The sequence below is a fragment of the Ctenopharyngodon idella genome, chromosome 17 (genome assembly GCF_019924925.1).
Source record: "Ctenopharyngodon idella isolate HZGC_01 chromosome 17, HZGC01, whole genome shotgun sequence".
Classification (NCBI taxonomy): Eukaryota; Metazoa; Chordata; class Actinopteri; order Cypriniformes; family Xenocyprididae; genus Ctenopharyngodon; species Ctenopharyngodon idella.
Window position 1 is genome coordinate 31,344,082 of NC_067236.1, and position 22,850 is coordinate 31,366,931.

Below are 22,850 nucleotides of genomic sequence, written 5' to 3' on the forward strand. Positions count from 1 at the left end.
CCTTTCTGGATCTTGAGAGAGGAAATGTCATTGCTGGCAATGCAGGCCTCACTGAGCCATTGGATTTCATCAAAAATATCTTAATTTGTGTTCTGAAGATGAACAAAGAATGACATGAGGGTGAGTAATAAATTACATTATTTTCATTTTTGGGTGAACTAACCCTTTAAAGCTAGTTCCAGACTAAAATGCATGTTTGAGCTGTTTTAACTGAAAGCAACTTGCACTGACATATCTTAAAATATATCAGTGTCATTGTTTTGTCTCAAAAGGCACACACCAGTAATGTTTTTCTAAGGCATGTTTCTACTTAAATGGCTTAATCCTGGCTTAATCTAAACCCTGTCTGTGAAACCGGGCCTTAGTTCTTTAGGTGAATTTTTATGCCACAATTTACATTCATATTAACAAAAATGTTTGTTCAAAGAAAACAAACATTCATATAACCTTTATTAGGGGGATTCAGTCCTGATTACATAACACAGCTTAAAGATAAAAAAAAAAAAAAAAAAGTGATTCCCATAAGAGATCTAATGAGGTGAAATCTTCTGTGATTCATTTCAAAGGTCTTTGCCCTCTGCTGCAGTAATGACAGACCCATGGATTGGGGCTCAGATGTTTGAAATAACCTCAAATCACAAGGCTATTAAGCAGAGAGGTTAACTGCAGTTCTTTTGCAAGCAAACGTGCACACTCCCGACCCTGCTGTAACGACCATTTTATTTGTAACAGTACACAAGGGTGAAATACTCCATTACTTGTCTTCATGCAAATATGAGGTGCTAGTTAAATCGTTTCTGTCATGTAACAACAGCTCAACTAATTAAACTTCATCGGCCATCAAAAACCCATCAGCAGTAATGGCAGGCCAAGTCCATAGTCAACCAATCCGTCAGCAGCCCTCAAATGGCAAGCATTTTTATTTTTAGGGGCCAAGCACTGAAGGTGTGTAGGCACCTATTGTAATCGTTGGCGTTCCTATTCTTCTTCTTTCGCTCTGGGAGTCTATGGCAGCCCATAGAACCGCTTGCGGGAAAGTTATGAAATTTGGTACACAGATAGAGGCCAGTCTGAATTGTCACCATAGCAAATTTGGAGCCTCTATCTTAATAGCTCTAGCGCCACCAACTGTCCAAATTTGCACTTATGTTTATGCAAATAACTTTTGAACCTTAAGGGCTAGAAACTAATTTCTTTTTTCATATGATTCCTTGGCTAAAGGTGATTCAATTGTGTTCGTTTTCCTTAATGAAAATTCCGCCATTTTGAATTTTCAGAAAAACCTACTTTTTTTTAATTCTTCCTAGGCCGTTGCTACAATTTTCACAAAAATTGAACCAGATCATCTTCAGACCATACTGACAAAAAGTTAACTGAACGGAAGTCGATTTGCCAAACTGCAGAGGTGTAAAGTCCAGGGGTCAGAAAGTAAAAGTCCTGCCATATGTTTATTCCACCCATGAACTCAGCCAGCTGATTTCACTAATTAGTTCTACCTCCTGGCTGAAAAACTGTGCTAATTAGCAAATCCAGGGGATTAGAACAAAATACTGAGGAGGACTTTTACTTTCTGAACCTGGACTTTACACCTCTGCCAAACTTTTTTTGAATAACGTGCAAACGAATCTGGCAAAGTGCCCACCAAAATGAATGTGAGGCTATATCTCCACAACGCTTTAGTGTATTCTGACCAATCTTGGGGTGTGTTATGACAACCAAGACCTGAGGCTACCTGCATGGTTTCAGCACAGTGCCACCTAGTGGTCAGGAGATATGATTTTTTTTTTTTTTTCTTATAACTTACTGTGACCAAAAAAAAAAAAGAAAAAAGAAAAGAAAAGAAAGAAAGAAAAAAAAAAAAAAACCAAAACTGTTCTCTTTAGATTCGGTCAAACGATACCCAATTTTCCCATATTGGTCATTTTGGGCATTGGTCATTTTAAATTTTATCATAAAATGCTATATTTTATGAACGCATTAGCGTATTGTTACGAAAAATGTGTATTTGTATGTGTATTTGGCACAATGCCCTCAAAAAAATCTAAAGTTATAATAAAATTTCCAAAAATGCTAATAACTTTTTGATTATATAACTTTTGATTAAATTAGCCTACTATAATGAAACTATAATGATTCCCTGGTTCATGCTGAGAACATGCATACCAATTTTGCCATAGTTGGCCAAACTTCCTGTCCACCATTTTGATTTTTTTTCAAAATCTAGTTTTTTGAAATCCTCCTAGACTGCTTGTCCAATTTTCACCAAATTTGAGTCAGATCATCTTCAGACTGTGCCAACAAAAAGTTATGGATTTCGTGTCGATAGACGAAACCGTTTTCGTATACTGCAGCAATAAAGTTAAGGCATGAGGCCAAAATGACTCTGAGGCTGTATCTATAAAATGCTTTGACATATCGACACCAAACTTTGCATGTGTCATTGTCACCTCACTCTGACCACACCACATCAATTTGGTCACAGCACCACCTATTGGTCGAACATAGGGTTGCCACCTTCAGTGTGGCAAAATAAGGGACAGCCATTCATGACCCAATTCAAAAAAAAAAAAAAAAAAAAAAAAAAAGAAAAGAAAAGAAAGAAAGAAAGAAAAAAAAAACTTTTTACATTTGATTATTTTATTTCTAAAGACCACTTTAGTATTTTTTTAGTATTATTTAAGCAGTCATTCTGAACCAGTAATCACTTTATTGACAGTTCTGCATGGGATGAGATTTTTAATTAATTTACTTAAATTATGACTACATCATTATGTAATTATTTGTCCAATTTTTATATAAATAGTTTTTTAAATGTCATAAGTTGTATATGACAGGATTATTTATTATGTAGGCCTGATTATTATAGCCTAGCTAAATGATAAATTAATATCTATATCTATAATCTATTAATTCATCGGTCTCATATCTAAAAATATAATAATTATCTGTCTGCCAGGCTCTGATAATGTATGGAATATTATATTATATTATCAATTTAAAACAACAACAACAACAAGGCTATACCTTTAGATGAAGCATGGATGTGTCTGTCACCGCATGTTTGAACAACTGGAATGCTTCTCTGCAAAGTGTGCAGTTCATCATTAGTTACTGGACAGACCCATTGATACCTTTTTCCTATTCAGCACTATATCTGGAGAGCCTCTTGCGTTTCTTACAGTGCATGTAAATACGGGATTATTCCGTACTTCACGGGATGGGTGGCAACCCTAGTTGAAAGTGACAAACCATTAAATCATTACTAGTGACTGTATTTATGATTTTTTTCAGCCATTTTGCCTAAAATCATATTAAAATGTCTTCAAATGCTCATTGTTGCAGTTGGTCTGATGCTCCCAGCCATGCTGATATGACTTGCCGTGTTCTTTGTGCTTGGCCCCGATAATTGCTGCTTGCAGCTATATTTATTATTAATATTTTCTTTTAGATTCAGTGTATTATCTTCGTAAAGAGTAATGTGTAAAAAAAAAAAAAAAAGAATATGATTGTCAGACACTTTAGATGACCTTGCCCTGCTGGAGATACTCCTGGGTCTGTACATGCACGCAAACACACACACACACACACACACACACACACACACACACACACAGGAATGATGATACTGCCCTTGCTTGGTGCATTGTGAACTGCTGAGACAGGCAGTATACAATGCCAGGATAAAAGTGCCTGCATGAAAACAATATTTTCCAATTCATAGAATTAGATATTTCCATCCAAACAACCACTCTAGTGTTGGGGGACCTTTTTTTAAATGCTAGTGTAAATAAAAGATTACTGAAGCATGTTTTACAAGAAAATATAATTTCTTTCTACTTTAAAATATCACATTTAATTCAATGTGTTACTTTTAAATATTTATGAAATTTACTAGCAATTTCTGAGTGAAAATTGCTTCAGAAATCCTATACCAATTTTCTTTCAGTGTAGTTCTTACTGTATAAAATATAAACATCTTAACATTGTCTTCAAATGAACTTCATTAAGTCTTTTAAACATCACACAGACAAAGGAGAATAAACAAATTATTAAACATATATTAATAAATAATAAAACCTACCTTACTGGAACTGCAATTTTGCAAGATCTCTAAAATATCTTTTGTCAAAACTACTATTGATATCTGTTCAAAATCCAAAGCATTTTATATTAAATATGATATTTTTATATTGAGAGAAAGGCTGCAGGCATTCTGAGACATTGAAATAACCTTCCTTTACTCCTGATACATCATTTGACCCCATTTATTAAAATGGAACACTACTTATACCAAATCTGACCCCATTATTCACTCTGTGAGGTTTCATTTTCTGTGATGGTCCCATGGTGCAACAGCCAATGGAGAAAAAGAGTTTAATGATCCTTAAAATGGACATAAATGAAAAAAGGGGAAAAAATTCAGCCTGGCTCTAAAATGTCATAAAATGGTTGTTGAAATGACACCATTTTCTGTCCAGGGTGTCGTTTCAGATTTAAAAAAAAATATTTAGTTTTTTTTTTTTTTGAATGTTCTTTTTAAATGTTTACACAGTTCAAACTATGCATTTATAGAGAATATTGGCACTTTTCAGAGTATTTACAGTTAATGGTCAATTTGTTTTGGTGCCATGGAGTACTAATCTCTCATCACAAATTTTAACTTTAGTCATTAGCACAATGGTTAGTACAATGAAACAGTACTATATATATATATTTTATTACACACACCAAAACTAAAAAATGATTAAACAAATATTAATAAATAATAAAATTGACCTTACTGGAACTGCAATTTTGCAAGATCTCTAAAATATTTTTAGTCAAAACTACTATATTTGTTCAAAATCCAAAGCATTTTATATTAAATAGGATATTTTTATATTCAGCTTGAATCCTATATTGAGAGAAAGGCTGCAGGCATTCTGAGACATTGAAATAACCTTCCTTTAAGATGATAATATATATATTAAAATTTATATATATATATATATATATATATATATATATATATATATATATATATATATCTCAAAGATAAAAAAAGGTGATCCATATATATTCGTATAAAGACTTCTAACAACAGTACCATTTTCATTTTTATAATATATTGCATGTTTTTATAATTATTTGCATTCAAAAAAATAACAGTTGAAATATATTTGTGATATGAACATTTTTAAAAAACATGAATATTTTTTAGGATAAGCTGACATTGATGTAAGAGTCGAAAAAAAAATTGTAGTTAAAGGAAATTTTATAAGAAATGTGATGTGTTCTGCAGATTTCCTACTCCTTTTGACTAATTAACTGAATGACTTTTACAGGCCTTTTTGCCTATTGGAAAAGTCTCTTATTTTAAAAAGACTGCCCATTCTAAAGCACTTATAAGGATTAAATAAAAAAACAAACAAACACAGCTATACTTCCTGGGTGGCCATATGTATGTGTCCTAAAACTATCATTTAATGTCTTTTTTTTAATGATTTTTGCCCCCACATCATGTGCAAATGTCATCCACCCACAGGTGTAGCTGTGCAGGATCATCTCCTCAGAGACCAGTGCAGCCATTCCTCTCAATATCCAGACAAACATCTGCTCGAGGTACGCTTCACTCTCCCTCAGATCAATCTCTGTCATGAGCCCATCCTCGAGCTGTCTCCCTCTTTACTCGCGCTTTCTATCCTCTGTGTGTGGGAAGGACACTGCAGTAGCAGCTGGCTCCGCGTCTGCCTCCGTACACGCATCAGCTCAGGGGACGGCAGCCCATGCCTGCGCTCGTGAAACGCGTGGGGGAGAAGGAGGGGGGGTTACTGAACCACTTTTGCATCTGATGACGAGGAGAGGATAATTACATTCATTCAGTCATTCTAAAGAACGCAATTATTCTGTCTAACAGACAGCAGACACAACGTGGGCGATGACAACTGCACTGCAGCTGAACAAGACAAACATGCTAGAAATGAGAACTTTTCTTTAAATATTATGCCACATGTTAACATTTCCTGTAGCAGTCACTTAGGTTAACGCCTCGATCCACCAGGTGGGGGTGTCAAGTGCGATCCGTGACAGAGGAGACCAGCAAGTGCACCATGGGCCTGAGGACATACAACACACGGCCAATCACCGTGGACATAAGCCTTCAAGGACAACCACAGTCACTCAATGTGACAGAACAAGGTGCCTTGCAGCATCCACACAAAACTGCCAGACAAAAAAAAAAAAAAAAGCCACATAAAGAACACCCCTTGTGGCATGCCGATATCAGCTAATGCTCATGATTATAAATAGCACAACTCAGTTCTGTTCGGAAACGCTGCAGCTAATTCCCTCCGACCTTACAAAGGGGTTCTGCAGGGAAATGAAACACGGTGAATCTGATAATTCAATCCATACTGTAAATGTAGTGCAGAGCAATTCAGGACTGTTCTCTAAATACAGTGAATGAGCTACTGCTAATTACCAGCTGCACAATATTCACTTCTCTAATCCAGTTAATTTGACAAGAGCATAACGGGAGGCTGTGTGTTATACTACATGTGTGGCAACTTACTCCCAGACGTATCTCTCTAAACCGTCCATAAATCCTATTAACATTGCACCTACTTATTTCAGATGGTTTTGGGCATTGGCCAACAATAATACAAGTAAGACTACAATACCCTGCAAAAATATGTAAAAAAAAAACAAAACAAAATAATGTTCAACATTAAACATTATTCAACAATAAATCATGCACAATGATAGCAGTAATGTGAATTGAGTTCAACAGTCATTTTACAGTCAAAACTGATCACTGATTTCTTGTCATCTTAACTGGCCAAGCCGACAACTCAATATTAAGAAAGCTTTTATCCTTATCTCTGCCATAAACATCTAAACCAGCGGTATCCAATGGTGAAACGCGGTCCGGTTCCGGTGTTGTGCCGAATTTTGACCCCCTGCCAGATTATTACCCTCCTAGTTTTGGTACCTTTAGGAGTAGGTGTGGGGGAGGGGTTAAGATTAGGCAATCAGGTAGCAAATTCAACGGTAATAATTTGGCAAGGGGGTCGAAATTCGGCACAACACCGGACTCCGTCTTGGTTCCATCCAGACCGCAGGACATAATTGCGGCATTTTACCCTTTCTATGGCTTAAAGTGAGCAGTGTGTCAAAACAACGGAGCGGTTCACATCACAAGTGCTCAGGGTCATTTATGGTAATGATCTTTCGGTGCTATATCTATAATATTAATATTAAGAATATATGCTTCATTCAAGCCCTTTCTTTCCATGCGCGAAGCTTCTCTCTCCCACTAAAGATGTAAAGCGCCACATAAGAGCTGCAGATGACACGGTTATTTTAACAACTGTAGCAGAAACACGCGAGCAGCAAGAAAGATACTTTTGATAAAGAAAAGGAGATTGCAGCAAATTCAGTTATTTTTATCAGTCATACAGAATACTCCAACCGTTTAAACGGGTGGTTGATTATGATTTGACTTTTTTAACTTTAGTTAGTGTGTAATGTTGCTGTTTGATCATAAACAACATCTGCAAAGTTACGACACTCAAAGTTCAATGCAAAGGGAGATATTTCCTTTTAAAGATTTCGCTGTTTAAGTATTACAACAAGCTTCTTCCCAGGTTGGTGACATCACTAACCCTAAAATTTACATAAACCCTGCCCCCCAGAACACGCAAGAAAGGGGGTGAGGTCATGTTGGGCTGCTTTAGAGAAGAGGAAGAGTTGTTGTAGTAGAGTGTTGTTGTCATGCCGTCATTTTACGCTGGATTGCTTCACAAACGAGGGTCAATTCAACGCTGGATTTGCACAAAAGATTAACATGACGGCACATGCTAGTGGATGAGTTGAATCAACTCCACAGCAACTACATAAATTTATCCACTAACCATTCAGAAACGTCCAGTTTTATTCTAAAAGTTGTAACTTCTTCCTGAGTCTCTCCATCAGTGTCGACTCCAGTTTGAACAATGTAAGGCTGAACAGCGTTACTGACAATCCTCAGTTTGGCTGTGTGAGATTCTCCAGCTTTGTTGTTGTTGAGTATCCGAATAACAAGCTGTTAAAGCTCCGCCCTCTTCTGGAAAGGGGGCCGGGAGCAGCAGCTCATTTGCATTTAAAGGGACACACACAAAAATGGCGTGTTTTTGCTCACACCCAAAGAGGGGCAAATTTGACAAGCTATAATAAATGATCTGTGGGGAATTTTGAGCTGAAACTTCACAGACACATTCAGGAGACACCAGATATTACATCTTGTAAAAGGGGCATTATAGGTCCCCTTTAACTATAAAACATATTTAATAAGCATATTGAGAGCATTAAGAGCATTAGGTATGGCATCAGAAGATGTTTCTTTACAACAAACAATGTTATAATTTGGAAAATTATTTTGAGATGGCAAGGACAGACAAAAACCTTTGAAATTACTAGTTAACTTTGTTTTGTCCTCATGATGCGAGTTTTGATTATTAGATTATGTATGTTGTTTGTTTTTAGTAGTTTATTACTTTTAAGAAAAGTATGGACCATTATATTCATACTATAGACCAAAAATATTCATATTATAAATGTATTTTATTACAATTTTTGCCCCAAAACAAAATAATTATCAGTTTTTATTATTAGCAATGTATTTTCATATTTGCTAGAAATAATACATTTCATTAAAAAGTAAGATTTCCTTACATTTTAAATGTAAAGAAATCTTAATTTAAGGGCTATAATTAAAGAGCTATAATGTAATGCTTTCACAGCCATCACAAGACATTTTTACAATTTCTGCAAAACCTCACAAATTAAGAATTTACAAGGCATAAAAAGGATGTACAAGGCCAACTAATGTTTAGACAAGATTATCTGATCCTTAGAGTATAGTACCTACTCATGTCCCGAATCTAATACGATGATTATGGTTGATCTCTAAGAAACTAAATGATTTCATGTTGACTTTAATAAAAGAAGTCCGCTGATAGCACAGCCAACTCAAAGATGGCACACACAGCTAGTGCTGATTTCAGTCCTCTAGGGTGAGCCTCTCGAACACAGATGGCAGTTACACCACCACCGCTCTGTACAGATAATAAACTGGCAAAGGCAAAATTGCAGTATTACATTTTTGAACTAATATCAAAGAGAATTCACTGCTTTTAATGTAAGTGTGAAAAGAACACATCAGATCTATCAGTCAATATACTATGTAAAAAGAAAATGTGAATGGTGCCTGCCAGTGTAAATCTCAGCACAGTGATGCTAGCGTGTTCTGGATGAATTCCAGGGCATTAATATGCGGTTAGTAGGGTGTCCTGGGTGGTTAGCTACTATGCTAGATGGTTCTAAAGACCTCAAAACACCCTACTCTCAAGTATGACATTCTGGTCTCTCTATTCGACTTTTTGGCCGTTTTATTATCCGCCATTCAGAAATCAGATTTTCTCAATGAACCACACAATTTAAGTTAATTCATATCCAAAGCACAAACAGTGTGAGATGAGCAACACACTGAAACTGTGAGCAACGGTAATGATGATGCTTAATTAGTAACTATTCTAATACATTAACAGCATATTAGGCCATACTGAAAATGTGAACAAGATAAGCACTTTTTCTCCTTTAATACTGATTATCATTCTACCTTCCCACAAGATTAATGTCTTCCTGACATCAGACACCTGAAGATAAACACCAGTGAAATTTGATGATTAAATATCACACAGCTAAGATTAAAGGGATAGTTCACCCAAAAATGAAAATTCTGTCACCATTTACTCGAAAAAATACTATGGAAGTCAATGGGGTCCATCAACTGTTTGGTTACCGACATTCTTCAAAATATCTTCTTTTGTGTTCAGGAAAAGAAAGAAATTTATACAGGTTTGGAACAACTTGAGGGTGAGAAAATGATGATAGAATTTATTTTGGTTGAACGATCCCTTTATCCCTTGTGCGCCCTGATGGACATTTTTTGTCTTTTTCAGGTTTTTTTTTTTTTTTTTTTTTGATAATTTTGCCTGTGTTAATGCCAACTGCATCAATTTTGGCACAGGTGTGTATTTTTATTGGAATTTTACTATTTTACCCCCATTTCCTTTAATAAATCTATTTTACACTAGTAACACAAAATAGTTTCTCTCAGGACCTTAAGGACAAAAATGTCACCCATGAAACCCATTAAAACTGCAATTTTTAATCCCAGGGCCAATTATGAAATCTTTGTTAATAGCCTTTCATTCTGTTGGCAAGGCTTCAAAATTAAAATTTTGACTATTTTTTACCAAATGGTAAAAATCGCTTTATTCCTGTTTTCTGGGGTAAATTTGGTACTGTGTCCAAACAAAATCTTACTGAAAGCTCATTTTTTGAGATATCAACCTCAAATTTGTAACACAACTTGTTTAGATATATGGTTTTGATTTTCTAGCAGTTTTGGAGTTCAACTTGTTTCATAAAATATATATTTTATATAAAATAATGTTCATAAATCATTTTCATAAACAAGTGCTTCCACCAGAACGCGATTCCGTATTCTTCAAAAAGCTTACGCTAAATGTCCTACGCCTTCCCTATTCAACTTACGTAACGAACGTGGCACCAGTTCCGTTTTTTCCGTAAGTTGAATAGGGAAGGCGTAGGACATTTAGCGTAAGCTTTTTGAAGAATACGGAATCGCGTTCTGGTGGAAGCACTTGTGATGCGATCATTTGTGCCTATAAAGCATATACATTTGGATTTTTTTTAGAAAATGACCGATGGTTTCGCTAGATAAGACCCTTATCCTCATCTGGTATCGTTTAAAGCCCTTTGAAGCTGCACTGAAACTGTAATTTTTACCGTCAACCGTTTGGAGACCACTGAAGTCCACTATAAGGAGAAAAATCCTGGAATGTTTTCATCAAATCCTTAATTTCTTTTGGACTGAAGAAAGAAGGACATGGACATCTTGGATGACATAGGGGTGAGTAAATTATCAGGAAATTTTTATTTGAAAGTGGACTAATCCTTTAAGTCTGTGCTCCCAAGCTTCAAATGTTTATGACAGTTTTTATACACGGACATTTTCGTCCTCTATGCACCTATGTGTAACTTTTTTGACATACAAGAGTTAAGGTCTAAAGAAGAATTCCCACCATTTCAGTCAACCAAGAAATTTGATTTTCTCACAAATCTGTCTTACATCAGAAAGGAAATAAGTGGATGGAGAATGGCCCTGTCATTAGATATCCCTCAGACATCTTACAAGTGTTAGCCTATATGTTTTTTTCCTCAAAGAGCACAATTAAGCTTTTTTTATGCCTACTGTGCATTATCACTCTTGTACAATGTTTTATCTTGAGGAGATGTTTCAGTAACTTCTTGTGTGAAACCTCATGAAGCAGCAGATTTCTTTCATCAGTGGTGTAAAAGCCTTGGTGTGCAATGAAATAATCATCCATGCCATTTAATCCAAGAGAATGCTCAATTCGTCCCACTTTCCTTTCTTCTTCATTTCAAAAGCACTCTGGCTGGATAAAATATTTACAGATGAGGGAACTTTATGCATAAGGTACTTTCTTTCATTAGACCCCTCTTATCCACAAACCCCTGGCATTCCCCAAAACCCAAAATATCAGTCCTACACAACCCAGTGGAGTAAAGAAGTAAGGCTAAAATCTCAAACGTGGCTCTTATTTCCACCCTGTACAAAAGAGCGGCGTACCAAATGCCCTGCGGGCGTCATTACACTCCGTCTCCATCTCTGATTCCATATCTAAGACAACATTGACTCTGTGCTCTTCTAATGAGCGAACACCCACATCCTTCCACACGAGCACTCAAACACCGAGAGATACAGAAATGTAAATGGCAGAAGAAAGAGACAAAAGACTTACGGTTGGTTTTGGAACAAAGGCACGTCCTGGGATGGTGAAACAGCTTTTAACAGTGCAGAGATACTGAGCCATGACAGAGAGACGGCTGCGCTGACGGCTTCCTGTGCTGGCTGTTAACCTCTAGAAATTAAAGAGGGGACAAAGAGAGTGAATGAATGAATGAATGAATTAGACACAAGATGTTTTAAGACCCTTTTAATGCCCCTTTTAACCCTTGTGCGTCAATTAAAAAAAGTTACACATAGGTCCAAAGAGGACAAAAATATCCATGTCCAAAAACTGTCAGAAAAATTTAACTTGGGAGCACAGTTTGGTCTAATTTTAAAGAAGACCTTTGGCACATTATTGTTGAAGTAAAAAATTAAAATTAAAATGATTTATGAACATTATTTTATATAAAATATATATGCTAGAAACTGCTAGAAAATCAAAGCCATAAATCTAAACAAGTTGTGTTCCAAATTTGAGGTTGATTTTGTTTGGGCGCAGTACCAATTTTTCCCTGTTACATGCCAGCAAAGCTCCACTGGTACACACAGTTGTTGAATTTGTGATTTGCAGTACAGTAGAGTTTTTCCTTTCTCAAATATTACATGCACACACACAAGCAATTTTATTACACACGTCAACCACACTCTGACATCCATACCAACACACCCACATAATTATAGCTGCATAATTTATCCAATTGGCTCTATAATATGCAGAAGCAGAAAACAGGAATAAAGTAAGTATTTGCTTTGTAGGCCAAACCTGAGAAAATGATGCCATCTGGTTAAAAAAAAAAAAAAAAAAAAAAAAAAAAGAGTTGCCAACAGAATGAAAGCCTATTAACAAAGATTGCATCATTTTGTATTTAAATGGCCCTGGGATTAAAAATTGCAGTTTTAATGGGTTTCAGTGGGGACATTTCTGTCCTTCAGGTCCTGAGAGGAACTAATTAAAACTAATTAAAATTTATGCAGTTGGCATTAACACAAAGACAAAAATGTCCATAAGGACGCACAAGGGTTAATTCAAGACCAATATCACAGTAACAAAAGGGCAAAATTCTAGGCATTTTTCCCCTAACCATTTCAACCTAATATTGAAAATTACTCAAATACTTCAGCTTAATGTTGTACTAAATCCTTTTTTTTTTTTTTTTTTATATATACTTTTCTTCATTTTTTTTTTTTAGGATAACAAATTGTTAACAAGTTAACTAATATTACCTTACTCTGCATCTCAGGTAATCCAGCAGCCACCCAGACTTCTTACCAACCAGTTTATTTATTTATTTATCTATCTCATTCTCATATCAAAAGTTTTTTTCAAATGTTTTGTATGCTCTACAGTGTATGCCAAAAGGTTTAATATATGGGTCAATGACGTGACGGGTCATTTTTTTGTCCAAAGGCCTTAATAATATTAAAAAAACAAAGATATGACATCCAAAGTATGTAAGGTAGTACAACTAGATCTCTTTTATTGAATCCAAAAGGTTAATTATAACCTTTGTATAAATAATACAAAGGTTTAATTATATTTTGCTACATACAGTATAAAGGTATTTTAAAGATTCTGAAGTGTCAAAAGGTCATTTGGTTTAACCGTCCAAAGGCCAATACAGCCACTTCATTTGTGCTTAAAATATCTTAAATGTAATAAATGTATATATTTTTTATTCTGGCATGATTTTATTACATCAGCAAAGAGCAAAATGGTATTAAAATTATGTGTAGAAGTCATTGCATGAGAAAGACTGTTTGGAAAAATGTCATTGATGTCATTCGGAGTAACCAATATAAAGGGACCATTTTGGATCAAGTCATGCAGTCAATATCATGTGACAGGATATGACATCATTCAGACACTTGCAAAGGACCACATGGTCATGAAGCAAAGTAACTAACTCTCTCTTAACTATTTGAAAAATTCATGTTTTCACTTGCTCATACGCATGTCCCGAAACATCAGGTCAATCGGTACAGCTGCTATAAAACATGGAAAATGTTGTAATATTTTAAAAACTTGTACTAAATATAAAAAGTTTGATTATCCTTTTGATAGCTAGCTAGATATCAGCATGTTAGCATTGTATGAAAATATCGTCATTCGGTATAACCAAAAGTGTCATTCGGTAAAACTGAAATTTTGGTTAAACCAAATGACTTTATTGGTGACAAATTGTCCATCTTGTAAAAAATGACAAAAGCAGTGTTAATTGATTATAAAAACCACATAATCTCATTGTTAACACTTAATAAAACTTATATTACTTAAAATTTATATAACTTATTACTTATATTACTTACATCTCCATTATGTTTTTTTACACTTTTAAAAACCTTATTCATCAATGACCCATTTATGTTATAAAATAAATGACAATATCACTGATTATAATGGGTTCTATTATCTTTTGACGCGCTGCACTTCCGGTGTAGACAACTCTTCCGCTTCCATAATGCGGTGCGACATGGCCTCGCCCACTTTGTTGCGTGTTCCCATCGGCAGAATTTATGTTAATTGCAGGGTTTATGATGTCACCAACCCAGGAAAAAGCTTGTTGCCGTCCAAACCGGTCGTTTTTGTAGGCATTAAACTGCCATAACTTTAAAAGACAATATCTCCGTTTGCATTGAACTTTCAGCGCTGTAACTTTGCAGATACTGTTTATGCTCAAGCAGCAACATTACACACTAACTAAAGTTAAAAAAGTGAAATCGCAATGAACCACCCCTTTAAAATCAAAAGTTGTATTTGTTAACATTAGTTAATGTACTGTGAACTAACATGAACAAACTATGAACAGTTGTATTTTTATTAAATAATGTTAACAAAGATTAACAAATACAGAAACAAATGTATTGCTCATTGTTAGTTGATGTTAACAAATAAGACCTTATTGGAAAGTGTTATCAAAAAAAAAATTCCTGTAGATGTAAAGGACTCTTTATTAAGATCTCATTACAGTTATTGGTCTTATAAAATATTAATTCTTGCATAATGTTCAACATCAAATATTTGATGAAAATCCATACTTCAAATGAAACTTGAAGTATATGCTCTATCGACAGCAGTAGCTTCTACAAATATGTTTTATTACACATAGCATATTCTTTCCTTTTATATCCACCACTTATGTTTTATTTAATTGTTTCTTCAATGACCACTCTCTCTTTGGGCCCTATAATCAACAGCCATTACGGTCTACTGTGCCTTTAGGAGTTCTGTGTAAACATTACCTTGCATGTAAAATGAACAACAGTGCTTTACTGCAAACTTAAAAAGCCTGAATTACACTGTAACAGCTTTCCAAAAAAGAAAGAAAAGAAGTGCAGCAAAAAGATCAAACTGAAATGATCAAGCTCTTTGTTAAAAACAAACTAACTCAAGACAAAAGGACATTCAGAGGTGCTTACGGCTCAGACTAGCACATTTCTCCTCATTATCTCACTGTGATGTTTCTGAACACCAAATCAGCATTTTACATGTTGCTGCAGGTTTTTATAATGTTATAAAATGGTTCTAGATTGCTGCTGGGTGTTGATAATGACTGCATCAGAATATGCATACTTCCCTACTACTAAAACAGTATATGAAAAAGAGTAATATGACTGAATTCACACTATTCATATCATAAAACTATTGACCTACAGATGACCTACTACTTCTGTAAACATCCAGTGGACACTCTGCAATCACATGAGGACAGTGCAACCTGGTCACATGACAATGACAAACGTAGTACATTCAGATTATACTACACACATCATTACTATATATAAAGTATTTATTTAATGGCCGCATATGTTGTAATTCAAACGAAGTACCTACTCATAAATTATGCGATATTGGACACAGTAAAAATGTTCTAGCATGATGATAGATGGATAGATAGTAGGGCTGCTCGATTATGGCAAAAATCATAACCATTATTATTTTGCTCAATATTGAAATCACGATTATTTAACACTAGGTGGGTGAAATGATCAAAGTCTTGAGTCATTTTAAATGTCAGTGAAATTTCACAATTATCCATACTTGAGCAAACATTAATTAACCTAGTATTAGTTTAAGTAAAAAGTCCTCAAAACAGTTACAGAAGACAAGTAAACAGTCAGCAATACAATAAGAACAAAGAAACTAAATTACAAACAAAACCGACAAAAAATACAACAGAACAAAAATACAAATTAAATAAATAGTGCTTTATTTATTTCAGGAAGATGTACTAACAGTGGTATTCAGATAAGTAATGACTACTGTATACTGTATGACTAATGTATGTTACTGTATACATTAAATATAGACTAATCCTTATTAAAGCTACAGTTTATTCATTCAAGAGCAGTGAATGATTTTATCTCTGTCTTTTGTTGTTTGATTAACAATAATGACTGCAGCAGATGTATTAGGCTGCTGTCACTTTAAGAGCTAATGCACAGACCCAATATACTGTTACACACGTGCTCATTCTCATGGTTTACATTCACTTAAGACATAACTGACTGTGTTTACGAGGATAATTACCAAAACGGCATTTTGACATATTTATGTGTGGACTATTTGACCGTTTAGGTGCGTATCTGAAGCCCTTTGCTTATGCGCGTTCCTCCCCTTCTCGGGGCACGCACACGGGAGGCCGCCTAGGGAACAGTATCTCTTTTGTGGCTTAATGCGCTTTTAATAACACGGTTTAATATCAAGCATGTCCCACAGTTTAGCAACAACAGAATGCATTTTACAACACTCACTTATTTGCCTGATTTGGATGTCAAGTTTGGGCTATTAGGGAGGAATGAAAGTGCACCGCTGTGAAGAAAAGGAAGGTGCGTGGGATGGAAAGCAGCAGCGGCACAATAATAATGTTAGTTTCAGGTCGATTATCTTGTTTTATAATCATTGGAAGCCAAAATCGAAATAAATCAATTACGATTAATTGCACAGCCCTAAATAGGATAGATCAGTCAATTTCATGAAAACTATTGGCTGTTTGGACAGCAACTACATTGTAAACTAAACTTTTGTAAACTGCCTCCTAACAGAACAATACCAGGAATAAGAGTGTTCAACTTACTTCAGCCACCTCTTTCTGAAAGGTCAGTGTAAGCCTTGTACGTCCAAACATAAAGGACCCAGTTCTGTTGTACATCTGCTCCAGCCACTTTATGATGAGAGGAGTGGACACACTGAAGGGCAGGTTCCCAATGATGTGCAGGTTGGGGGGCACTGAAACACACAAACTCATATTGTACACTAAAGAACCTTTCATTTACATTCTTATACATCAGCAGAATACACAAATTATGTTACTGCCAAACATCAGCATAGGCAGCTGAGAATACATAGCTGTGTTGTTACAATAAAAATACAAACCAAATTCAGTTGCTGATAACATAACCTCACTACATGCTACTGTACAAAAAAATGCATACATTCATTAGACTGAATACAGGGTGGCAGACATTCAGGTGAGCTGACCTAAGCTTGTTTTTGTCCAAGTAAGAAAGTGGTTGTTCTGTCTTGCTGAACAGAGAGGTGATGGAAGGTCTGTACATTTTGAAGGATTTGTTGTAATGCTTGGTCCGAATTCTAGCAAGAACTGGCAGCCAAAACAAAGACTTGAACAATAGTGTGAAATGAGAGACTTACAGATTAAAAATAAAGTTAAGCTGCTGCATTTGGACAATATCGGGGGGAAAATACGTAAGCCTATTTTCTCTGATTATTGATAATCATTTCAAACAGTCTCAAATAATAACATTTCAGACAGGACTTTAAGAGTTCAACAAATTCTGTTTATGTATTTAATATATACAAAAAACATCCTCCACAAATATTGGCACCCTTGTCAAATATGACCAAAATTATAAAAAATCTATGTGAAAAATTAATACATATTCTTTCTCTAAAATATTTTTCTCAAAATTACCGACACCCTTAGTAATTCTTTAAAGGGGACCTATAATGCCCCTTTTACAAGATGTAATATAAGTCTCTGGTGTGCCCAGAATGTGTCTGTGAAGTTTCAGCTCAAAATACCCCACAGATCATTTATTATAGCGTGTCATATTTACCCCTATTTAGGTGTGAGCAAAAACACGCCATTTTTGTGTGCCCCTTTAAATGCAAATGAGCTGCTGCTCCCAACCCCCTTTCCAAAAGAGGGCGGAGCTTTAACAGCTCACGCTTCGGTTGCTCAACAACAACAAAGCTGGAGAATCTCACGCAGCCAAAATGAGGATTGTCAGTAACGGTGTTCAGCCTTACATTGTTCAAACCGGAGTCGACACTGATGGAGAGACTCAGGAAGAAGTTACATCTTTTAGAATGAAACTGGACGTTTCTGAATGGTTAGTGGATAAATTTATGTAGTTGCTGTGGAGTTGATTCATCTCATTGACTAGAATGTGCCGTCATGTTAATCTTTTGTGCAAATCCAGCGTTGAATTGACCCTCGTTTGTGAAGCAGTCCAGCGTAAAATGACGGCATGGCAACAACACTCTACTACAACAACTCTAAAGCAGCCCAACATGGCTTTATTGTGTGTTCTCGGGGGCAGGGTTTATGTCAATTTTAGGGTTTGTGACGTCACCAACCCAGGAAGAAGCTCGTTGTAGTCCCTACCAGCCTTTTGTTGTAGTCCTTAAACAGCGAATTCTGTAAAAAAAAAATCTCCCTTTGCATTGAACTTTGAGCGTCATAACTTTGCAGATGTTGTTTATGCTCAAACAGCAACATTACACACTAACTAAAGTTAAAAAAGTGAAATCATAATCAAGGACCCCTTTAAGAGTGAAAAGTGAAATGTGTTTCACTGGGGTATAAATACAGGTGACTGTAGTGTACAGTTTGGCAAGAATAACAGCTCCCATTCAAAAGGTCCAGAAAAGCACACCTCAAAAACAACAACAAAAAAATGGTTCACTGATCACAGTTTTGTCATGGCCATCCAGTCCAGAATTCAGAAAAGAAAAAAAAAAATCTGCCCTATGTATATCAAACTTATTACACATTAATGGACTCCGAACTGTAATCTAAACAAAGAGAAATTGAACAAATTGAAATATTCAATTAGGAGGTGCCAATAATTGTGGCAAACATTTATTTAAAGAATGTTTTAGTGTAAGACTTTAATTAAATATTAAAGTCTTGTGGATATTGTAGATAAGAAGATAAAAAGCAAAGGCATTTTGCCACAGACTGTTTTGCTCATATTTACCAAGGATGCCATAATTATTTACTGAAACTCATTGTAATGTTTACCATCTTCCCATGTCTTGGCTATGTGAGCTGGAAACCCTTTTTCCAGTCTGTATGTGAGAATATCTCCATGTGCGATCCTCATTCTTCCAGGGGCAGCCTCAGACAAAAGCTGAAAAAACAACAGAAGACCCAAATACTTCAATATACATGCTTACAAAGCCGATTTATAAATAAAATAAATCATTACTGACCCAGTAGAACTAAGAAATGTACATTGTAAGAGGAAAAATTGTATATACTGTATATAGTATATATAATCATAGATATACAATGGCACATTTGCTTTTGTGCAATTCGGCTGCATCCACACTGACAGGTGTCATTAAAGTACAAGACTGTATCAGTCAGTGAAAAATAAATATAAACATTACTTAGTGCTGCTTCTGACTCTCACTGTGCAAACATACTATTAACTGACTCTTTATTACCAATTTTTTTTTTTTTTCATGAATTGTAATGAGAGCGATAAATTGGCCATGCCCAATCGCTTGCACAATAAAATACATTAATATGCAAACCTGTAATCCTGGCAAAAAGCGAGAGTCCTTCTCCACCACTAACACGTCTGCTGCTCCAGCTTTCAGAATAGACCGGGTGAGACCCCCAGGTCCAGGTCCAACCTCACACACATGCGCATCCTTCAGGTTTCCCGCCTGGCGGACAATCTTATCTGAAATCCAATCCATTTACATTCAGTACACACATAAACAGTGTGCTAATTCATTGAAATCTATCAAGTCTTGTAAACGTATTTCGAGATGTACCTGTGAGTCTCATGTCGAGGAGGAAGTTCTGAGAAAGCTGTTTCTCCGCTCTCAGGTTGTACAGTTTGATAATCTCCCCTATGGTCGGCAGGGGAGGTAACCGATAACAGGCCAGTTTCTGTGTAGCTGCCATCTGACTTCAGCTCAATCAGCTGAAAAACACGAGTCTCTTCTCAAATACAGTGGGGAACCAAGAGTCTATTTTGCCAAATTTGAGTTGAATCAGACAATTAAAGTGTTTGATCATCCAAAAATAAAATTTCTGCCATTAATTACTCACCCTTATGTCTTTCCACACCTGTAAGACCTTCGTTCATCTTCAGAACACAAATTAAGAAAATTTTGTCGAAATCTGAGAGCTTTCTGTCCCTCCATTGACAGTCTAAGAGACTACCACTTTCCAGCCCTAGAAAGGTAGCGAGGGCATCATTTAAAGTAATCCGTGTGACTCCAGTGGTTTAACCTGTTTTATGAAGGGATGCTTTTTTACAAAGTGCTTTGTTTGTGCAAAAAAAAAACACAATTTATCACTTTATTTTATCTCCAACGTTCGTTCACAAGAGCATCACGATGCATGCATGTGTTGACGCGAGAGCAGACGCTATTGCATGAACACGCATTGGAGATTAATATTTTGTAAATAATAAAATAAAATTCAATAAATCAATAAAATTGAGGTTAAACCACTGGAGTTACATGGATTACTTTCATAATTTCTTTCTGGGGCTTGAAAGTGGTAGTTGCGCAGGCTGTCAATGGAGGGACAGAATGTAGATTTCATCAAAAATATCTTAATTTGTGAACGAAGGTCTTACGGGTTTGGAACGACATGAAATTGAGTAATTAATGACAGAATTTTCATTTTTGGGTGAACTAATCCTTTAACGTGATTTTCAGAATTTCTTAGTATTTGGTATGTTCCTCTTTTGCTTCAATGACATGCACTCAAAGTGACATGGATTTTGAACAAACTTCTTCCTGTTATCGGAGCGTGATTTAAGGATGTTCCAAAGAGCGTCTTAATGAAAGAAATTGCACAAAGTAATTAACCTTTCTTCCAACACATTTGTCCTGCTTAAATCTTAAATATCTTAAAAGTTTTATATAACTTCAATTTGTGAAAAATCCCAGATTTTCAATGTCTCAGACGTCTGCTGAACCACACTGCACAAAGAAAACCTGTTATCCCAGTACAGAACATTTGAGCTGTCAGTGTCACATGGCTTCATCATGTCTATGTTATAGCTCAATTACAAGACGATAACTCGGGACTTAAAGGCCTGGTTTCATAGATAGGGCTTAGACTAAACTAGGATTAGGCTTTATTTCAATCAGGACATTTAAGTAGCTTTTATAAATGTGCCGTAGAAAGAAAAAAACATTACTGGTGTGCATCTTGAGACAGAACAATGACACTGACATATTTTTATCTAGTCTTTTAAGATATATTATAAGATTTCTATCCCCGGACTGGGCAAATGTCTACTGTCCACTTAACTGATTAATTGATTGTGAAATCAATTTTGTAAGCGTCTTTGAGCTTGGGAAAGGCGCTATATAAATTAAACATATTATTATTATGTCAGTACAAGTTGCTTCCAGTTGGGAAAAATCCATCTCCAACATGAATTCCAGTCTGGGACTATTTTAAACCGGGTTCCAGGCTCATCCGGAGATTGGTAATGTTCGGGTAACACCTTGTGGTTAATGATCTGAACTGCAGTGACTTTGAGTCAAACTGTCGGTTTTATACTTCAGCTGACATTGTTAATGGTAAAATAATATACATAACGATTTCTAGATTTCCCCAATTTATGAAAACGTTTGTGGTTTAATTTAAAAAATATAAACTATAATTCACTAACGGAACTTTGCGGGTAATAACAACGACTAACGTTAGTCTGTCCTGGTTTAGAGACTCTTGCGCAGAAAAACAGTGAATATCAAGTGCAACTGTATTAAAGTAAAGACAAATCTCCTGGTTGAGAGATTTACAGAATGCATTTACCTCCAGATAGTTAAAAGACTGCGCTATGCTAATAAACAAGACAACAGTGTCTCTGTTTAACAAATTTAAAGCGCTTTAAAAAGTAATTTTTTGATATTTCACTTCTTACTCAGCAACATATTTAAACAACATCTATATTCAATAAGAACAACGCTGTTTTAAGCCGAAAAACACACAAACAGGAAGCACGTTTTCCTCACCAGTGCAGCTGTCTTCCGGAGGTTACCCTGACGCTAAAGTGTTTCATCCAATGAGGTGTCGACACTGAACAAACTAACCAATCATGTCGATAAGGGGCGGGGATTATGGTGCCCTTGAAAATGTGCTTTTTTACGTCGTAATTGCTCATAGCGTCCACCAGAGAATATGTGCCAGTTTTACAGATGACTGAATTTACTGAACGTGTGCGTTTTAAAATAGCCTATCACAGGACATTTGGGAAAAATGAGATCATAGTTATTTACATTTATTAATTTTGCAGATTCAAAGTGACAAATAAGAACAATAGCCTACAAGCAGAAAGGAGAAAACAGTGCTTCAATTCTATAATTACATGTGGTTTTATTACTCATCCACAATCTAAAGATAATGTGTTCTTCGACTTATAGACAGTGGGATTCCTGTTAAAAGTTATATATATATATATATATATATATATATATATATATATATATAATATATTGGAAAGATATCTTTCCACGTTTAATGTATTTTGGATTAAACTTTATTTTAAGGTGACTTTTACATGACTTTACATGTAAAAAGTGTAATAGGGACACTGTAAATTAAAGTGTAAACAGAATTCATATAATTATATATATATATATATATATATATATATATATATATAAAAAAAATTTATATATATTATTATTATTATTATTATTTCCTTCAACACTAGTTATTAAGATCCAGGGTTCCCACAGTCTTGGAAAACCTGGATATGAGGAATT

General features: G+C 35.4%; 1 protein-coding gene across 3 annotated transcripts in view; it reads right to left on the reverse strand.

Moving 5' to 3' along the window:
* The window catches only part of tfb1m (transcription factor B1, mitochondrial), a 38,350-nt gene extending 15,925 nt beyond the window's left edge, over positions 1-22,425 (reverse strand). The window contains exons 1-6 of one of the 3 annotated variants that reach the window (XM_051868125.1): positions 22,098-22,425; positions 19,890-20,041; positions 19,644-19,795; positions 19,126-19,234; positions 16,936-17,087; positions 11,871-11,990 (exon numbers count right to left, since the gene is read on the reverse strand). In XM_051868125.1, the coding sequence (XP_051724085.1) occupies positions 11,871-11,990; positions 16,936-17,087; positions 19,126-19,234; positions 19,644-19,795; positions 19,890-20,022 (666 nt within the window). In that variant the 5' untranslated portion in view covers positions 20,023-20,041; positions 22,098-22,425. The other 2 variants (XM_051868127.1, XM_051868126.1) reach the window with 2 other exon arrangements.
* Between the last annotated feature and the right edge of the window lie 425 nt (positions 22,426-22,850).